The sequence below is a fragment of the Thamnophis sirtalis genome, unplaced genomic scaffold, assembly GCF_051295495.1.
Source record: "Thamnophis sirtalis isolate CommonGarterSnake01/CBP01778 unplaced genomic scaffold, rThaSir2_p1.2 scaffold_3, whole genome shotgun sequence".
In the NCBI taxonomy this organism is placed as follows: domain Eukaryota; kingdom Metazoa; phylum Chordata; class Lepidosauria; order Squamata; family Natricidae; genus Thamnophis; species Thamnophis sirtalis.
In genome coordinates, this window is record NW_028261383.1 from 161,429,832 (window position 1) to 161,448,528 (window position 18,697).

General features: G+C 42.8%; 1 protein-coding gene across 1 annotated transcript in view; it reads right to left on the reverse strand.

Moving 5' to 3' along the window:
- Positions 1 to 18,697, reverse strand: part of ITGA5 (integrin subunit alpha 5) — a 96,751-nt gene that overhangs the window by 58,203 nt on the left and 19,851 nt on the right. The window contains exons 2-3 of the mRNA XM_087710627.1: positions 9,837 to 9,970; positions 914 to 1,014 (exon numbers count right to left, since the gene is read on the reverse strand). Of these exons, the coding sequence (XP_087566753.1) occupies positions 914 to 1,014; positions 9,837 to 9,970 (235 nt within the window). The remainder of the gene's footprint in view (positions 1 to 913; positions 1,015 to 9,836; positions 9,971 to 18,697) is intronic.

Sequence of the window (18,697 nt, forward strand, 5' to 3'; positions counted from 1 at the left end):
CGATCGAAAGTAAGACGCCTCGCCTTCTAATGTGAACATGAATTAAACATTAAGGTGGTCAGGGGAGAAGGAGACAGAGAGTGGAGTTAGCAGTATCTTGTCCTTGTTTACTAAGTCCAGCTTTGGTCAAGGAGCTTTGCTCCAAGATAAGGAAGGGCATGTATAATTCCAGAGTTATAAACTTGCTATGAACTGTGGATGAAAAAACTACTATTTCCACACAGTGGGTGAAAAGGGCAAGTGTCTCCAGAAATCAATGCAGTGGCACTGTATTTTTTGTTTCTCAAGACACAGGAAGAAATACTTTATTTTTGGATTTCATCACTTTTAGATTTCAGCTGATTGCACAACATCCAACTATGTGGTTGTCACAACTTCAATCCTCCTGGAGCATCTCTCTTGGGATCAGAGATTCTTGTGCTCCCACATCTATCATCCAAAGCATCTCCATCACCAAAGCAAGCAAGCAAGCAAGCAAAGTCTCTATGACTGAGCTCCAGTTATTTGCACAACATCTGATATGATAGCAGACATGATAGCAGTGTTCCAACACCCCAGGGGCTGCCAAAAAGAAGCAGGAGTCAAGCTACTCTCCAAAGTACCTGAGGGTAGGACAAGAAGCAATGGGTGGAAATTAATCAAGGAGAGAAGCAATTTAGAACTAAGGAGAAATTTTCTGACAGTTAGAACAATCAATCAGTGAAACAGCTTGCCTCCAGAAGTTGTGAATGCTCCAACGCTGGATGTTTTTAAGAAGATGTTAGATAACCATTTGTCTGAAACGGCATTGGGTTTCCTGCCTAAGCAGAGGGTTGGACTAGAAGACCTCCAAGGTCCCTTCCAAATCTGTTATTCTGTTCTGTTCTATTCTAAACCTCCTGCTCAATTATCCATTATGGCAGCCAACACTTACCAAAATGGATTTGTTGTGTGATCGCACCGTGGCTCCAAACCATTGGAGAGATTTAAATTCCATTTGCTCTAGCGTCCCATTGAGTTCTTCCGAACGGGATCCTGAAACACAAAGTATAAATGTGGCCTAAATATGCATTTTTAAACATTTCAGTATTCGAGGCACAATTATTTGTCTCTGGTGGGAAAAGAAAACTGGTGTTAGTCTCAAGACAACAAAAAGTTGTTAGGGTTTAAATACTGCACTAAGTTTTCCTTAGCGAAGGTTAATAAATAAACCAAATTAGCTAAGTTCACACAACACAGGGTTAGAAAACATTTGAGCTACAGTTTCTGCTGTGGCTTTTATTAAACATATGGTATCTGAGGCCTGGGATCCTGCAAATATTGCACACTAGCACCTTCCATCCCAAGAAAATTGCTGGCTTGAAAAAGAATCAATATAATAATCCGAACCAAAGCAACCAGCCTCCACCCTAGTATCCTATGATACACTTCTGCATGAGTTACTAATTTGGCTTTGCTTCCTTAGCTTTTGAGAAATTCTGCCACATCTGGGTATACTAAACCGTTCTGTGCCGAACAGTGCAGAAATACCCAGAGATTATCTGTTGTCTTCCTGCATGATTTAATGCTTCTTCCAAAGACTAAATATTGTATGTTCTGATCAGCAACTCATACAGAAGTTCTATTAATAAGCACTTTCTAAAAGTTCATTTTTTCCAGAAGGCACTCGGCCAATTTTAATTTAGCACTGGGGTGGAGGTGGGGATTGAAGAGGTACCACAGCTGTCAGAAATTCCAAAAACCTTGGCCTAGAAATTCTAAACGATGACCTCGATTTTCCTGATAATTGGTGCCGTTGGTTTCAATCCAGACCTGAAAAGGCATCCCTCTGGCTCTGAATCAGAGAAGTTCACTAATATTCCCACTGCTCAGCGCCAAGGCAATAATCCAGAAGAATACAGCAATGCATCTTGGGGTCTTGGAATAAGACACCAAGTTGTCTTTTTCCTCTCTCTCCCAAAATCCCATTGGAGAGTGAATCCAGTGAATTGCTGCAGGCCAGGTGCAAGCAATCGAAAAGGGTTACTAGTTATTTTTGGTCTGGAAAGGCCTTTCCACTTCTCTTCCTCCCCTGCCAAAATTTCTGTTTCATTCTATATAATTCTCCCCACTTCCACCCTCCCGCTTTATTCCAGTCACACCGTTGCCTGAAAAGGTTTTTTTTTTAAAAAAAGAACAAGCAAAACCCTTTCATTGTTTACGATTTCAAAAATCCCACAACCCCTGCTCTGAACAGGACTCCAGAAATTCCTTCACTGTTTATTCACAGAGAGGGAGAGAGAAAAAAAATGTCATAATACCATATTGTTTTCCATTTCTCCTCCCTCCCACCCCAATTTCCCATTGTTTCCCTTTGGCAGGAGAAGGGAGGGCTCAAAGAAGGGCAAAGAATGGCGGAGGAAGTTCTTGCGTCTCAAAAATGCAGATAACCTTCTGCAGATCCCCACCCTGAAACCCACCACCACAATCTTCCTGAGCTGTCTCACATCTACCATTGCTGTAATTCTCCATCGTGAGATCCAAAGAATCCCAAGTCCCTTAAAACCTTTTCGAGACTCCTGTATGAATTCTTTCCCTACACTGTGCAGGAGAACGGAGGGCGGGCTATGACCTAATCCAGCGATGGTGAACCGATTCAGCACCCAGTGCCCAAACTGGAATGCACATGCATGTCTGTTTTTTGGCCATTTTGCGCCATTTTTCAAGCCATTTCCAGGCTGGTTTGGGGGGCATTTCCAGGTCATTTTTGGGTCCATTTTCGGACAGTTTTCAGGCTGTTTTCTGGTGCTCTGGTGTCTGTAATAACCAGCTGGCAGTCTGCATGTGCATGCCGGAAACCAGAAAAGCAGCTGGCAACAGCACATGTACCCACAGAGAGGACTCTATGTGCCACCTCTGGTACCATAGATTTGCCTTCACAGACTTAATCTAACATTCACATCCTGCATCTCTGGAAAAGCTGCCAAGACCCTAATAGGGGCCCCCTGACACCTGCCCTGTGCCCTCCCCTTTAAAAAAAACCAGCTGCATTCACTTAATAACTGTGTTGTTAACTTAACAACAGCAGTGATTCACTTAACAACTGTGGCAAGAAAAGACGTAAAATGGGACAGAACCCATTTAACAGAATGTCTCACTTAACAACATAAATTTGGGGCTCAATTGTGGCCGTAAGTACTTTGAACCATTGCAACATCCCCACGGTCATGTCATCAAAATTCATGTTTGACAACTGGCAGGTGTTTATGATGGTTGCAGGATCCTGGGGTCATGTGATCGTCTTTTGCCAACCTCCCGGATAGTTTCTAACAAGCAAAGTTAATGGGGGAAACAGGAATCACTTAACAAATACACAACAAATACGCTAACAAATTCATTTAACAACCATGGGAAAAAGATCTAAATTGGGTATGGTTCAATTTTTTTTTTAAACGCCTTGTTTAGCAATGGAAATTCTGGTCCAACTGTGGTCATAACTTGAGGATTATCTCTGTAGTGGGCCAGTAAGATGCAGCTTGTTTGTTTATTTGCTGTTTATATACAATCCCCTTCAGGATCTCTCTCAATCAAGTCAGTTCACTTATGCAAGACGGAGTAAAAAATTAGCATGTATCTTACTAAACATTTTCAGCAGAAAAATGCAAAAACTGTCATCATGAAAAATGAGATCAAAACCTCTATGCTAAGAGCATTTATGTTAGGCCATTATTCCATGGCCTTATTGGACTGTTGGGAATTTTGGTGTAATTTGTCAACCCAGGCTCAGTTGACACCACACTTTTGTTACTGTGGGGACACCCAAACTCATACAGTGAATATTGAATTCAACATTGATTAGATCTTTTCCCTTCACCTAACAAGTTTTCTGGCTATCCTCTTTGCCTGAACACATGTGGACGATTTGGTTTATTTGTTTGTTTGTTTAATAAATGTGTAAGCTTATATGATTAGGTCAGGTTTTCTACTATTAATCGGTTATAGTAGGCTCAATTAACAGAATAAAAGAGTTGGAAGGGACCTTGGAGTCTTATAGTCAACCCCCTGCTCAGGCAGGAAACCCAATACCATTTCAGACAAATGGTTATCCAATATCTTCTTAAAACCTTCAGTGTTGGAGCATTCACAACTTCTGGAGGCAAGTTGATCCACTGATTGATTGTTCTAACTGTCAGGAAATTTCTCCTTAGTTCTAGGTTGCTTCTCTCCTTGATTAGTTTCCATCCTTTGCTTCTTGTCCTGTCTTCAGGTGCTTTGGAGAATAACTTGACCCCAGTGGTGAAATTCAAAAAATTTCACTAGGCGTTTTTACTAGGTTCTGTAGGCATGGCTTGGTCGGCGTGGCAGGGGAAGAATTCTGCAAAATCCCCATTCCCTCCCCATTCCTGGGGGAGGGATATTGCAAAATCTCCATTCCCACCCCACTCTGGGGCCAGCCAGAGGTGGTTTTTGCCAATTCTCTGAAATATTAAAAATTTCCTCTACCGGTTCTCCAGAATGTCAGAACCTGCTGAATTTCACTCCTGCTTGACCTCCTCTTCTTTATGGTAACCCCTGAGATATTGGAAAACTGCTATCAGGTCACCCCTAAGAAGGGGTGCTGAGGTGGCGCAGTGATTAAATGCAGCACTGCAGGCTACTTCAGCTGACTGCAGTTCTGCAATTCGGCTGTTCAAATCTCACCGGCTCAGGGTTGACTCAGCCTTTCATCCTTCCGAGGTGGGTAAAATGAGGACCCAGATTGTTGTTGGGGGCAATATGCTGACTCTGTAAACCGCTTAGAGAGCTCTGGCTGAAAGCCCTATGAAGCGGTATATAAGTCTAACTCCTATTGCTATTGCTAAGGATCTTTTCATTAAGCTAGACATACCCAATTCCAGCAACCATTCTTTATAGGTTTTAGCCTCCAGTCCCCTAATAATCTTTGTTGCTCTTCTCTGCACTCTTTGCAGAGTCTTCACATCTTTTTTACATTGTGGTGACCAAAAATTGGATGCAGAATTTCCAAGAGTGGCCTTACCAAGGCATTATAAAGTGGTATTAACACTTCACATGATCTGTTAGATTAATAGAGAAGGTTTAAGTGATAGAGCAGATTTAAATGCCCATTCATTCTTGGGATTTTATTTATTTAAACTATCAATATGGCCAGTTAACAATGCGTTAAAGTCCACAAAGAAACCAGCAAACAAATATACAGTATGCAATGTGCCAGAACCCACTAAAGATAATGTTTATTATTCAAACCACACAGGTCCTGCTCACCTAACATTCTGCCCACAGTGGTTGGAGAAACAGCCAAGGCTTTCCGAAAGGGTGACTCTTCCTAATTTTAAGCGCTCTTCCAGACACTGCCAACACCAGTTTCATTTTTCAAACCAGCCTTATTGTACTGATATTTACCCATTCCAGAATCCAGTTATTCAGTTCCTTCTGGTTCCCCCCCCCCTGCTTTGAGTAATTCTGCCACAAAATTACATCAGTCTACATAAATAAAAAGTCTGCTTCCAACACTGTGAACAGCAGTTGATATATAATACAAATGGAAGGTTGCTTCCAAGATAGAGGGGTGCCTAGATGTTAGCCTAGCTAACCAGTTCCCCGAAATCAGATTCCAATGCTTCCCAAGGCAGTGATCTGTTCTGCAGTCTGGCTGAAATCTGATCTCTGTATTTCTGGCCCATCTCCATCGGGGACTGTCCACGTTAAGGCAACAATGCCAAATGCAGGGAAACCCAGTGCCAGTTGAGGCAGCCAAAAAGTCCGGGCTTTAACAAGTGCGTGCGCATGTGCGTGCTTGAGGCATCTAGAATGCTTCTGCTGCACAGAATACATCACAGGCTGAAAGACGCAAGTCTCAGCATGTGTAAATTAAAAACAGGCCACTGACAGAGCATTATCTCTGCACTTATTTTATTCCTAGCGCTCTGCAGCATTTTGGATTAAAAAACAAAAACGATTGTTTGGAGTGCGCGGGGGCTCTCAGCTAGCCTCCCTCGGCCTGCAAATCAGCCGCATCTTTTCCAGGGATCAGGGGTCCGCTTTCCACAGCTGCAGGGGGATTCGGTGGAGACGCTGTTATTTTAAGGAGTCGCCAACAGCCCGAGTATAAGACGCACCTTTTTCCCTCAAAAAAGAGCGTGCATCTTAGACCCTGAATACAGCATTTTTGGCCTACTGAAACCCCACCCCCTTCTCAGAAATAAATGTGCAGAGGGTATGGGAGGTTTTCAAAGTGCTCCTGAGGGCTGGGGAGAGCATAAAAGAGAAAAAATTGGTCATTTCCCCCCTCCACAGCCCCAGGAACACTCTACAAGCCTCCCAAAGCCTCTGCATGCCCCCCCCTTTTTCAAAAAAACAGGCCATTTTTGCAAAAAAATCAGGCTGTTTTTTTCTCGTTTTTGGCTCTCCCAGTCCCCAGGAGCACTCTAAGAGCCTCCCAAATCTCTGCATGCCCTTTTTTGTTTGCAAAAGAAGGACTGTTTTTTGCTCATTTTTGCCCCCCCAGCCCCAAGGAGCACTGTACAAGCCTCCCAAAACTCTGCATGCCCCCTATTTTTGGGTGGTGGTGGTGGAAATGAGGCCTGCAGAGGATTTGGGAGGCCTGTGGAGTGCAAAAACCTTTTAAAAAAATTTATCTCTTCAAAATTATGATGCATCTTATACTCCAGTGTGTCTTATAGTCCGAAAAATACGGTATGCTCTATCGTTTAACCTGAGCTCAGAGTGACACAACGATCTGCCCCTTTCCCATTTCATCTTTACAATACAATGCAATATAATAGCAGAGTTGGAAGGGGCCTTGGAGGTCTTCTAGTCCAACTCCCTGCCTAGGCAGGAAACCCTATACCATTTCAGACAAATGGCTATCCAATATCTTCTTAAAGACTTCCACTGTTGGGGCATTCACAACTTCTGGAGGCAAGCTGTTCCACTGATTAATTGTTCTAACTGTCAGGAAATTTCTCCTCAATTCTAAATTGCTTCTCTCCTTGATTAGTTTCCACCCATTCTTCTTGTTCTACCCTCCGGTGCCTTGGAGGATAATTTGACTTCTTTGTGGCAACCCCTGAGATATTGGAACACTGCTATCATGTCTCCCCTAGTCCTTCTTTTCATTAAACTAGACATACCCAGTTCCTGCAACTGTTCTTCACATGCTTTAGTCTCCAGTCCCCTAATCATCTTTGTTGCTCTTCTCTGCACTCTTTCTAGAGTCTCCACATCTTTTCTACATCATGGCGACCCAAAACTGAATGCAGTATTCCAAGTGTGGCCTTTACCAAGGCATTATAAAGTGGTATTAACACTTCACGTGATCTTGATTGAATCTTTACGACACCCCAGTAAGATGGGCCTGAAAGAAAAGGATGAGCCTAATTATCTCAATCATGGGAAGGAGCTGTGACTCTGCAGGGCAGCTATTTGAACTCCCAGTTCAGTCTTTGGCTTCCAGAGACCGAGCTATCATACCTTGGAACTCTATGCCAGTCAGCAGCAACAAGCAAAATGGGATTTGGCACAAATAAAGCAGCTTGACCTATTGGCAGGCAAGAAGAACTTTGATGAATATAACTTTTCAAGCTCAATATTACACTGCACTATAAACTGCCTTTCCAGAGATTGCTTGTTTGTGCTATCCTTGGTCCTAAAAATGACCTGACATCCATTAGGAAAAGTTTTCTTAATCTCACCGACTTTGTGGATGTGTGGGACTTTAACTCACAGAATTCCCCAGCTCCTGACAGTGAGCTAGCCCTGCAGTACTGCATTCTAACCACTGCGCCATCACAGCTCGATCACATGACCACAAGATGTTGCAAACACTGTAAATATGAGCCAGTTGCCAATGCCCAAATTGCAATCACATGATTGCAAGGGTGATGCGACGGTTGTAACATTGAACCATCATTTTTCTAAGGCGACTGTAACTTTGAACCATCATTAAACGAACAATCATAAGTTGAAGGCCACCTGTACCCTCTTCTGTTTTTGGTATCAGCACAAACAAGGAGAATATCAACAAGTACTATTTTTTCCCTACAAGATGATGGGAGAAACACCATATATGAAAACACTCTGATTTTATTTCTTGATTTTGATCCTTGTGTAAAAATATGAATCTGATCCCCCTCCTTGACAGTTTCCCTCCATTAATCTCTCGCTTAAGGCATTAAAGTCAGGATCCTGACATTCAACAATACTTCACCCCCTTCTGAGTTCAACAGGGTCAATCGGTAACTATTGTTGTTTTTATTACATTAAGCTACCTAGGAAGGAAAAGAGCAGACCTTTGCTGCTAAGCAACCACAGATGGGCAAGAAGAGTGGCATCACACTGAACTTCCTGTTTGCAACTGTTAGTTCACTCAGCTGAGACAGAAAATGAATTGAGAGAATTATACTATTATGTAAAAGTAAAAAAGTTGAGGTTTGATGTTACTGTCTTACTCCACTGCATCAAAGGGAGTTGGAAGCCAATGCCTTTTCTTTCTTTTCCCCCTTCTTTTCTACACTTTTCCCTTTCCTTTTCCTTCTCCTATCTTTCGCATTATTTGTTTTCGTATTTTTATATTATTATAAGCCAATAAAAAGGACCACTCGGACAAAAAGAATTGAGAGCAGCCACCAACGGCTTGTTGCCTTCCAAAGGCAACACGCTAAAATTGTAGCTGAAGATGCTGTGAGCTGCATTCAAATACATCAGGAGTGGCATCAGGTTGGGACCGGGTGATACCTTTGTGGATTTTCATTTAATGCTTACTTAGCAAATCTGGCATTAGACTCTGAAGTGGCATATCAGTTGTAGCTGAACACCCAAAATTCCACTGAGGTCTTAACCACAGACCAAACTTCATGCACACCTTCTCCCAGCTGGAAATGCCTAGGAAGTGAGTCCTAGGCTAATGTAGAACAATTAATGGGCAAGCATTTGTCTGAAATGGTATATGGTTTCCTGCCTAAGCAGGGGGTTGGACCAGAAGACCTCCAAGGTCCCTTCCAAAACTGCTATTCTGTTCTGTTCTGTTCCATTCCATTCCATTCTAATGCTTGCACTATCAAATTGAATGCAGACTTTACTCAGATAGTCAATAATAGAGAAATGGTGTTTGCATCTTATAAATGACAATGAGTGCTGAGTGCCGCATCAACTTAATAGGCTTGGCAGTCAACATTGGCATCCAATTATATTTTAAGTCTATGTTGCTGGCACTCTTGTTAGGGCTTCATTCCAGGTTAGAGATAGTAGCAGCAAAAGCTGGCTAGAGATGACAGACTTCCAAACATTTGCTTGGTTTTCCCAACAAACCTATACAGCCAAGCTTTGCTGGGCTATTCCCCTAGAAATACACAAAAGTGCTCTGAAGTTAAGACTGGGTGGGTGGGTTGTTAAACTACAATTCCTGGCATCCCTCACTATCGACTCAGGATGCCTGAATTTATAGTTCAGCAAAATCTGTCGATGTAGGAAAACCACACTGATAAATAAGATCTAAAACAAAAAGAAAATGAGTCTGGGTGGAATGTGAGTTATATCAGGGCCTGGGAGAGGGGTCTCAAACTTGATTTCATTGAGGACCACATCAGGGTTGTGTTTGACCTGGAGTGGGTGTGGCTAGGGTGGGCGTGGCCTCCTGAAACCCTCAATTTTCACTTGCTCCATTTTCACTTGCAGAGGCCCTGAGGGCTGGTCCTTCGCTCTTCCAGGATGGTCCCGCGGGCCAGATCTAAGCACTCTGCAGGAGGGATGCAGTCTGCAGGCCTTGAGTTCGACACCCCTGGTCTAGGATATTGAACTGCAAACTTAGACGGAAGAACAGGCTGGTAGCTAGCCTTCCCCCTGAGATCAACCCAACTTACTTTTGGTGCTATCAAATCCAATGATTGTGCAGCTGTTGTTACCAAGATGCCAGGGACAATAGAAAACTGCACCTTCTTGTGTAATTTCTGACTGGCCTGTTTCAGCCTTGGGTGCCCCGACAAGGATGCTGCCACTGAAAGGAAAAAGAGACAGGAATAAGTAGGGGAGGCCAATCCAGAAACTCACTACAGAAAAGCAAAGCAAACCTCTTCTGTATCTTCTTTTTATTGGAAGATTATTACCAAGAAATTCATCTGCTACTGATAGTGTGGCTCTTCTGTGTATGTTTGTGCAGGGTACAAGGGACCACAGGCTGAGTGATGCCAACTAAGGCCAACCCAACCATTAGGCAAAACTGAACTAGTAGTTGCAAAGGTTGAGCAACATGGAGAAAAGAATAGAAGGCATCTTTCAGTGCACACCTTTCCTGGCGAATAAAACAGTGTTTTCAGAAAACACATCCATACCCCTTTTAATCCCTTCCTCCTTAAAGCAATGAGAGTCAAACATGTCATACCTCTTTCTTTCTCAATAGCTTTCTTTAGGATGCATTTTTATTGCCCCCCCGAATCATTATTAGGAAAATGGTGACAACTGAAATATATATCTATATCTATATCTATATCTATATCTATATCTATATCTATATCTATCTATCTATCTATCTATCTATCTATCTATCTATCTATCTATCTATCTATCATCTATCTATCTATCTATCTATCTATCTATCTATCTATCTATCTATCTATCTATCTATCTATCTATACATACATACACACATACACACACACACATACATATATACATATGTATGTATGTATATATGATAAGGAGAAGGACCTTGTGGCTTAGTGGTTAACACATCTGCCTAAAATGCAATACAGCACAGGTTCTAATCCCAATAAGGATATGGCTAGCTGATGAGAGCTAAATAGCTTGTAATAGATCTATACTAGTCTCCCTTTATTTATTTATCAGCACAAATATAAACACACACACACAAATATGTATATGTATATATCTCCCTCCCTCCCTCCCTCCCTCCCTCCCTCCCTCCTTTCCTCCCTCCGTCCCCCTCCCTCCCAGCATAACTCTAGAACGCCTCAAGCTATTTCAACCAAACTTGGTACACAGATGGCTTAGTCTCTGGAAACAAATATTGTGGGGGTAAAATACCCCTAAAACCCCTCAGGGTGTGTGTTCTGTTAAGATACAGCCTGTTGTGCCTTAAAATGGCTTCTACTGTACTGCTGTAAAATGGCTTCTACTGTACAGCGCAGTGGCATTGCCATGGTAATGGCTTCACAGTACTCCACAAAGAGACTTCTTCTGGTAAGGGAGAAAATCCAACATTGGAAATTATGTTTGGTCCGGACATTTCCCCCCTATAAATAAACACCTGGGCAATGCCGGGTTATCAGCCAGTAAGTGAATACAAATAAATGTGAGAGCAATATTTTTTAAAACTGCAGGATTTGGCTGCTGAATAAAAATCAACAGAAACTAGGAAAAGTAATTTGGTTTTTGATCAGGAGTCCCTTGTCCTTCAGAGAGCTACACCTCACTACCACAGTGAGGTAAATAAACTTTGGGGGTTTATTTGGGGTTAGTAAACCACAAATAAACTTTTGTTTACAATATTGTGGTTTTCACCTAAATAGACAGAAAAGGTTTCTAATCCACCTGAAGACAAACCTGGGTTTAAAAGGTAGAAAAGTAATGTACTCTGATTAACGTGTAACCTTCTTCCAAGCTTTGCAAACTCAGAAGCCGTTATGAACAAAAATGGACCAAGCTGCTAAGTTCTCTTGGAACTAAGAACGTATAGTAGTTTTGAACTGGAATGGACATTTTGTTAATGGGTGGTTGAACCGTGGAACCTTGGAAATTGGATTAGGACAAGGTGGTTCCTACAACCACTTGATCAGGATCCGGCCTGAGCATCTGCTGGACAAGGTAGAGGAATAGAGGTAAGCAGCCCTGCATTTCCCATCCCTTGGCAATTTGATATCCATGCCCATCTAATCAATATCCCTCATTCAATGATTTCTCCCTACCCCCCCTTTTTCCCCCAACAAGGGATAAAAATCTGTTCTTGTTGTTAGTTGGGAAGTCATGTCCGACCCATCGTGACCCCATGGACAACATTCCTCCAGGCCCTCCTGTCCTCTACCATCCCCTGGAGTCCATTTAAGCTCACACCGACTACTTCAGTGACTCCATCCAGCCACCTCATTCCATGACGTCCCCTTCTTCTTTTGCCTTCAATCTTTTCCAGCATTAGGCTCTTCTCCAGTGAGCCCTTCCTTCTCATTAGGTGGCCAAACTATTTGATAAAAATCTGAGGAATAAGTAAATAGAAAGATAGCTTTTGTGAGTCATCCTTGAGAAGGTCAAGGTGGGGATTCTGGACATCATCTAATGAGGCAACAAGCTGGGAGCTAATGGCTGAGATCTCATTCTTCAAGAGGCAATTTAAGGCAGACCATTCTCTCAATACCTTTATCTGACTCTTAGTCAATTCCTTACAAATAGGGATGGCGGCAAAGTGGGCTGGATTATGACCAAAGTGGCTTACTTTCCAGTTTAATCATAACTCCTGAATGAAGCCACATCTCTAACCCTGCACCCAAACTGAAGCCACTCTAAGCACCAGATCTTCTACCAAGGAATTGGTGGGTTTTTTTGGTTTTTTTTTATACACATAAGCACATCAACAGAACACATAAACACATTAACAAAAATAACCACATAACTTAAAAAACAACATAGGAACAATAAGTTCCATCGTATATCATACAGCAGTTCCGAATCAGTTTCTTTGCAGTTAGTGTTTTCCCTTCTATACATTTCTATCTTGCGTTCATAATCTCCTTATTCATTATCCATTTTTAGATACATTTCTTTATTTATTTATACTTAGCTACTTATGATCAAGTTTTATTTACCTATATTGTGCTTTATATTTTTACTGTCATTTATTCTCTTACATACAGTTATAGGTATACATTCACATAGTTATTCTTTTTCTTTGCCATTCTTATATTATTATTATTCCATTTAAAAGGATATAAGGTATAATTTGGAATGTATTGTTTGCCATCCTTCACACCTGCTATGACACCACCTTATTTTCTCTTTCTTTTCTTTTCTCCCTCCCTTCCTTCTCTACTTCCTTCCTTCCTCCTCTCCTTCCCCTTCTTCCTTCCATTACTTCTCCCCTACTCCTACCCTCTGTCTTCTCCTTCCTACCCTCTCTCCTTCTCTCTTCCTCCCTCCTCTCCTTCTCTTTCTCTCCCTCCCACCCACCTCTCCTTACCTCTTTCTTTTTCCCCTACCTCTCTCACCTTATTTTCTCTGTCTTTTCTTTTCTCCCTCCCTTCCTTCTCTACTTACTTCCTTCCTCCTCTCCTTCCCCTTCTTCCTTCCCTTACTTCTCCCCTACTTCTACCCTCTTTCTTCTCCTTCCTACCCTCTCTCCTTCTCTTTTTCTCTCTTTACCAAGGAATTGTTTTAGTGCGATGGTATTATGAACTCTGCTCTTATTTGCTACAGTGTTATCTGCATAGAGCTCCACAGGGATATTTCTTGGCCTCCCTCTTAGTACAGCTTGCAATGTACTTCCCCTAGGTGAGAACTGACAGACAGATCACTTTCTTTTAGAATACTTGCAGATTGGGTAGTATCTTTGGATTGTGTGGGAGGTACAGGTTGTGTAAAATGGAGGCACATTTCACTCCAGTCTCCTTTACTTCTCTATTTCCCTTCAAACTACCCTTTCCACCCCACCCCCTACCCACCCCTCTCTCTCTCTCACACACACACAATTCCCTGGTGCAGGACAAAGGATCCTTGTGCAGGCAGTCAGGTGTACGGTTCAGCAGCTGCAAGCAGTCAGTGAATCCACCCCTCTTGGGGCCCACAGGCCTGGGAAAGAGCTTAAAATACTCCATAGTGGCCGAGGAAGTCCCATAGTAGGAAAGCAGAGAGGACAGGCAGGATAGTAAGGAGAATCCCTGCCTCGGCAGCCTCCTTCCTGTAAACCTGCCAGATGCATTTGATGCTACAGTTATCTGTGGGAGCTCAAACCATCTCCCGTTTCAATCTCTGTGGGGAGCTGGCAGCCAAATACTAACCAAGGCATATGTTATTGAGAGAAATGTGCAAAGATTCCCAGCCTGTCTTCAAACTTTGACAGAAAACCTGTCAAACCTCTGAGAACCTTAGGGATGATAAATCTGGGATGAAGAGAAGCTGGAATGAGAAGCGGAAACCGAAAAATAGGAGCAAATTCCCCCTTCAAAAACAGTTTCACATCCTTGAGCAAAATATATCAATGATATCAAGCGTAGCTTTACCCACAGAGCAAGCCAAATCTCAGAATAACAGAATTGGAAGGGACCTTGGCGTTCTTCTAGTCCAACCCGCTCCTCAGGCAGGAAGCCCTGTATCCTTTCAGACAAATGGTTGTCCAATCTCTTCTTAAAAACTTCCAGTGTTGGAGCACCTACACCTTCTGGAGACAAGTTGTTCCACCGAGTAATTGCTCTACCTGTCAGGAAAATTTCTCCTTAGTTCTAGGTTGCTTGTCTCTCCTCGATTATTTTCCATCCATTGCCATGTATCTCCATGTAGTACACACACTCTCCAACTCAAAATCCATGTAGCAGGATACATGGAAGTGAACAAAGGGACTCGGGTGCAAACCTTCTGCAGGATTCCTAAATGGAGTTTGATTTCTTCTGCAGTTGTGGTTTGGCTTGCAAACATTAACACCTAGAGAAGTCCTACAGAGTCTGACCCTTAGGCAGAACCACCAGACTGAACCAGATCTCAGAAATCAAGAGCTTCCAGCATTGAAAGGCACAATCAGTAGTTGTGACCATGAAAATGTTTCCAATCTGAACTTAATTTGGGTAAAGAATTTCTCACTCATCGTATAGAGTATAGCAGGAATACCATATCCCAAAGTTTCCTCCCCCAACAATGCTAAAGGTAAGACAAAAACAATCCTTTTCCACAGAATTCAAAATTACTTTTTATCAATCCATTAATAATGGATAAGAATGTCGCTAAAGACGGTGCTCTAACATAATTCCACTTTTCAGGAAGCCTTTCTTAACAAAGGATTACAGTAATACGGAGCATCATGTTTGGACTTGCAATCTATATTAATAATTAAAGTACAAGATCTGGGGGAAGTAAGATAATGAAGCATGCTCTTCTAGATAAGACATCCCAAGTCTGAGCTCTCGCCAGTATCAAAGTAGGAATTAAGATTTAAATTCAGTGCCTACTTTGGAAAAAGTTCAGAGAAGAGCAACTATATGATCAAAGGCCTGGAGACTAAAACATATGAAGAATGGCTGCAGGATTTGGCTTGGCTAGTCTGAAATTAAAAAAAGGGATGATATGATAACAGTATTCCAGTATTTGAAGGGCTGCCACAAAGAAGAGGGGGTCAAATTATTCTCTAAAGCACCAGAGGGCAGAACAATGGCTGGAAACTAATCAAAGAGAGAAGCAATCTGGAATTAAGGAGAAACTTCCTAACAGTGAGGACAATTAACCAGTGGAACAGCTGGCCTTCAGAAATCATGGGCGCTCCTTCACCGGATGTTTTTAAGAAGAGTTTAGAGACAGACAGGGATGCAGTGGCTCAGTGGCTAAGATGCTGAGCTTGTCGATCAGAAAGGTCGGCAGTTCAATGGTTCGAATCCCTAGTGCTGTGTAATGGACTGAGCTCCCGTTACTTGTCCCAGCTTCTGCCAACCTAGCAGTTCGAAAGCATGTAAAAATGCAAGTAGAAAAATAGGGACCACCTTTGGTGGGAAGGTAACAGCGTTCTGTGCACCTTTGGCGTTTAGTCATGCCAGCACATGACCACAGAGACGTCTTTGGACAGCGCTGGCTCTTCAGCTTTGAAACGGAAATGAGCACCGCCCCCTAGAGTCGGGAACAACTAGCACATATGTGCGAGGGGAACCATTACCTTAGAGACAGTAACTTATCTAAATTGGTATAGGTTCTCCTGCTTGAGCAGGGGGCTGGACTAGAAGGTCCCTTCCAGCTTGCTCTCTTCTACTCCTAATTCAGCACTGGTACCAGTGTACCAGTTTGACCATACTTCAGAGCACTGAGCATTGACCCAAAGGTAGCTTTGATTTTTCCCTTCTCCAACTCAACCAGACAATGTTAACCTTCCTATAAGTAAACAGTACAACCTGTCATGTCTGAGGTCTTTATCTACTTTCTGTTTGCTGAGCCCGATTCCTGCTCCAGCTAATCTTCTTGGCACCAAGATAGGCAGTGGAGACATCAGAATTCATCACTCTCCTGCTTTGGTTCCAGATGGTTCAGGTACACACTACACAGAACAGCTGAGGGTCAAAAGGTAACATCAGCACTGAGGAACAAAGGTCTTCCTTCCTATAAACTACTATGTTATAACAGAAGGTAAACATCCAAGAGATACTGTACGCACACAGTAGAAAGTCAACCATAAGCTGGATACAAGGGAAGATGTTATGGATATAATCACATGGAAACCCAATGTAGGAAAAGCAGCTGGATTCCTTAGGAGATGTCACTCTTCTGGATTATAAAATTCACACTGGTCTTCCCTAGAGGGATGGCCCTTAAGATAGAGGAGCAATGTTCCGAATTCCCAAGTAGCAGGGTTACTTTCCAAGACTTCTAATACAACACATCTGGAGGGCAGCAAGTTGGAGATGGTTATTACTCTTCATATCATCTTTGATGGAGTGGAGAGATCATACTCATAGCTCTTCCCCTTTGGGATCTGATTTCTCACTCACTTGTAGCATTAAATGCTCACTTTGTTTCGTGAACAGCTTGTTGCAAAATGATGGCTAAAAACCATAGCTCTCAGTACCTGTTTCTGGGTTAAGGTTAATAATAGCTGAAAAGGGACATCCCACAGACATCTGCATAGACCAGGGGTGTCAAACCCAAGGTCTGTGAGCCAGATCCAGCCCACGGGGTTCTTAGATCTGCCCCACAGGGCCGCCCTGGAAACAGTGAAGCACTGGCCCATGTTGCCTCTGCCAGGGAAAATGGAGTCGGGGGGGGGGGGGCTGCTTGGGCCACCACAGGTGCCCCAGATATAAGTGACATGGAGCTGGACATGCCCACTCTGGACACCACCACCACTGTGGTCAAACACAACCATGATGTGACCCTCAATGAAATTGAGTTTGACACCCCTGGCTTAAATGATGTGGGAAAGCAGGACACTCAACTAAATGATATGCTTCTGCTATAATATAGCAGGGTTCTTAAAGAGAACGCTGAAGCATCTGGAAATATCTACCATTTTTCTCAATCTGGTCTCCAGATGTTGCATACACTGCAATTCCCACTGTCCCCATTATAGGACTCAGGTACGTGAGCACTTTCAAAGCAAAATGGCTACTTGCAGGTATTTCAGACTACAACTCCCTAGGCAGGAAAATCAAAGAGGCAAATGAGCAGGAATTTCAGGAATTGCAAACCAAACATGGCTACCTCTACGGAAAGCGCCAGGTTGCCTATCCAGCATTACCTGAGGTAAGTGGGAAGTGTGTAGCTCCATGCTCTTGACAGACACTTTCCGGGGGCAGCATTGGCAATTGACACCTTTGCCAGTAACTGCAGACCTTAATAATCTTCCACGCAAGAACGGTTTATAAAATAATACATCAGGGAGTAGTCCAGAAAGCGCTGTCTACCAGAGCTCTGCAACACTTTGAATACCACTTTATAATGCCTTGGTAAGGCCACACTTGGAATACAGCATCCAATTTTGGTTGCCACAATGTAAAAAAGATGTGGAGACTCTAGAAAAAGATGATTAGGGGACTCAAGGATAAAACATGTGAGGAACAGTTGCAGGAACTGGGTATGTCTAGTTTAATGAAAAGAAGGACTAGGAGAAACATGATGGCAGTGTTCTAATATCTCAGGGGCTGCCCCAAATAAGGAGCCAAGCTACTCTTCAAAGGACCTAAGGGTAGGACAAGAAGCAATGGATAGAAACTAATCAAGGAGAGAAGCAACCTAGAACTGAGGAGAAATTTCCTGACAGTTAGAACATTTAATCAGTGGAACAACTTGCCTCCAGAAGTTGTGAATGCTCCAACACTGGAAGTTTTAAAGAAGAGATTAGATAACCATTTGTCTGAAGTGGTGTAGGGTTTCCTGCCTAAGCAGGGGGTTGGACTAGAAGACCTCCAAGGTCCCCTCCAACTCTGTTATTCTATTCTAATTCAAAGACCAAAAAGTGCTTTAGGACACCTAAGGAGGTTTGCACAGCGCCTAACTGCAATCAGCTGCACTTTTTCCTGGGATTGCACAGCTGTTCTCCATAGTACAATTCCAGGAAAACACTGATTAGGTAGAAGTTGGAATAGACAAATACTATTTGAGTGACATCCCATGCTAAGCATCTTTTAACCTGGGGGCCTGAAGTGTTGCACAGATCTAACTGGGGCCTCCTTTGATCACCAAGTGAAGGAGGACAAAATGGCAGCATTGTCATTCCCTCAGTCCACAAGAATGTAATGACAGAGGATTACTTTCTCGGAAGAAAAAGGAAGCTTTATGCAGTGGGAACCATCAGATCTCCAGGTTTCGTTAAAATGATAAGAGCAGTGTTATGGTGCAAATTTTCATGCATGCATGGCCAATGGTGCATGCAAAAGGCAGAGGATCTTGCATTACGTTGGCACGATGCTCCTTTCATCTTCTTGATATCTGCCCCACCCACAGACAATTTTGGTCTTGGGTCACACTCCTTCATCCCAGTGAAGCTAGATCCCTGCAGCTTGCCCATCAAATGATCAATGGGTTGTGGGGC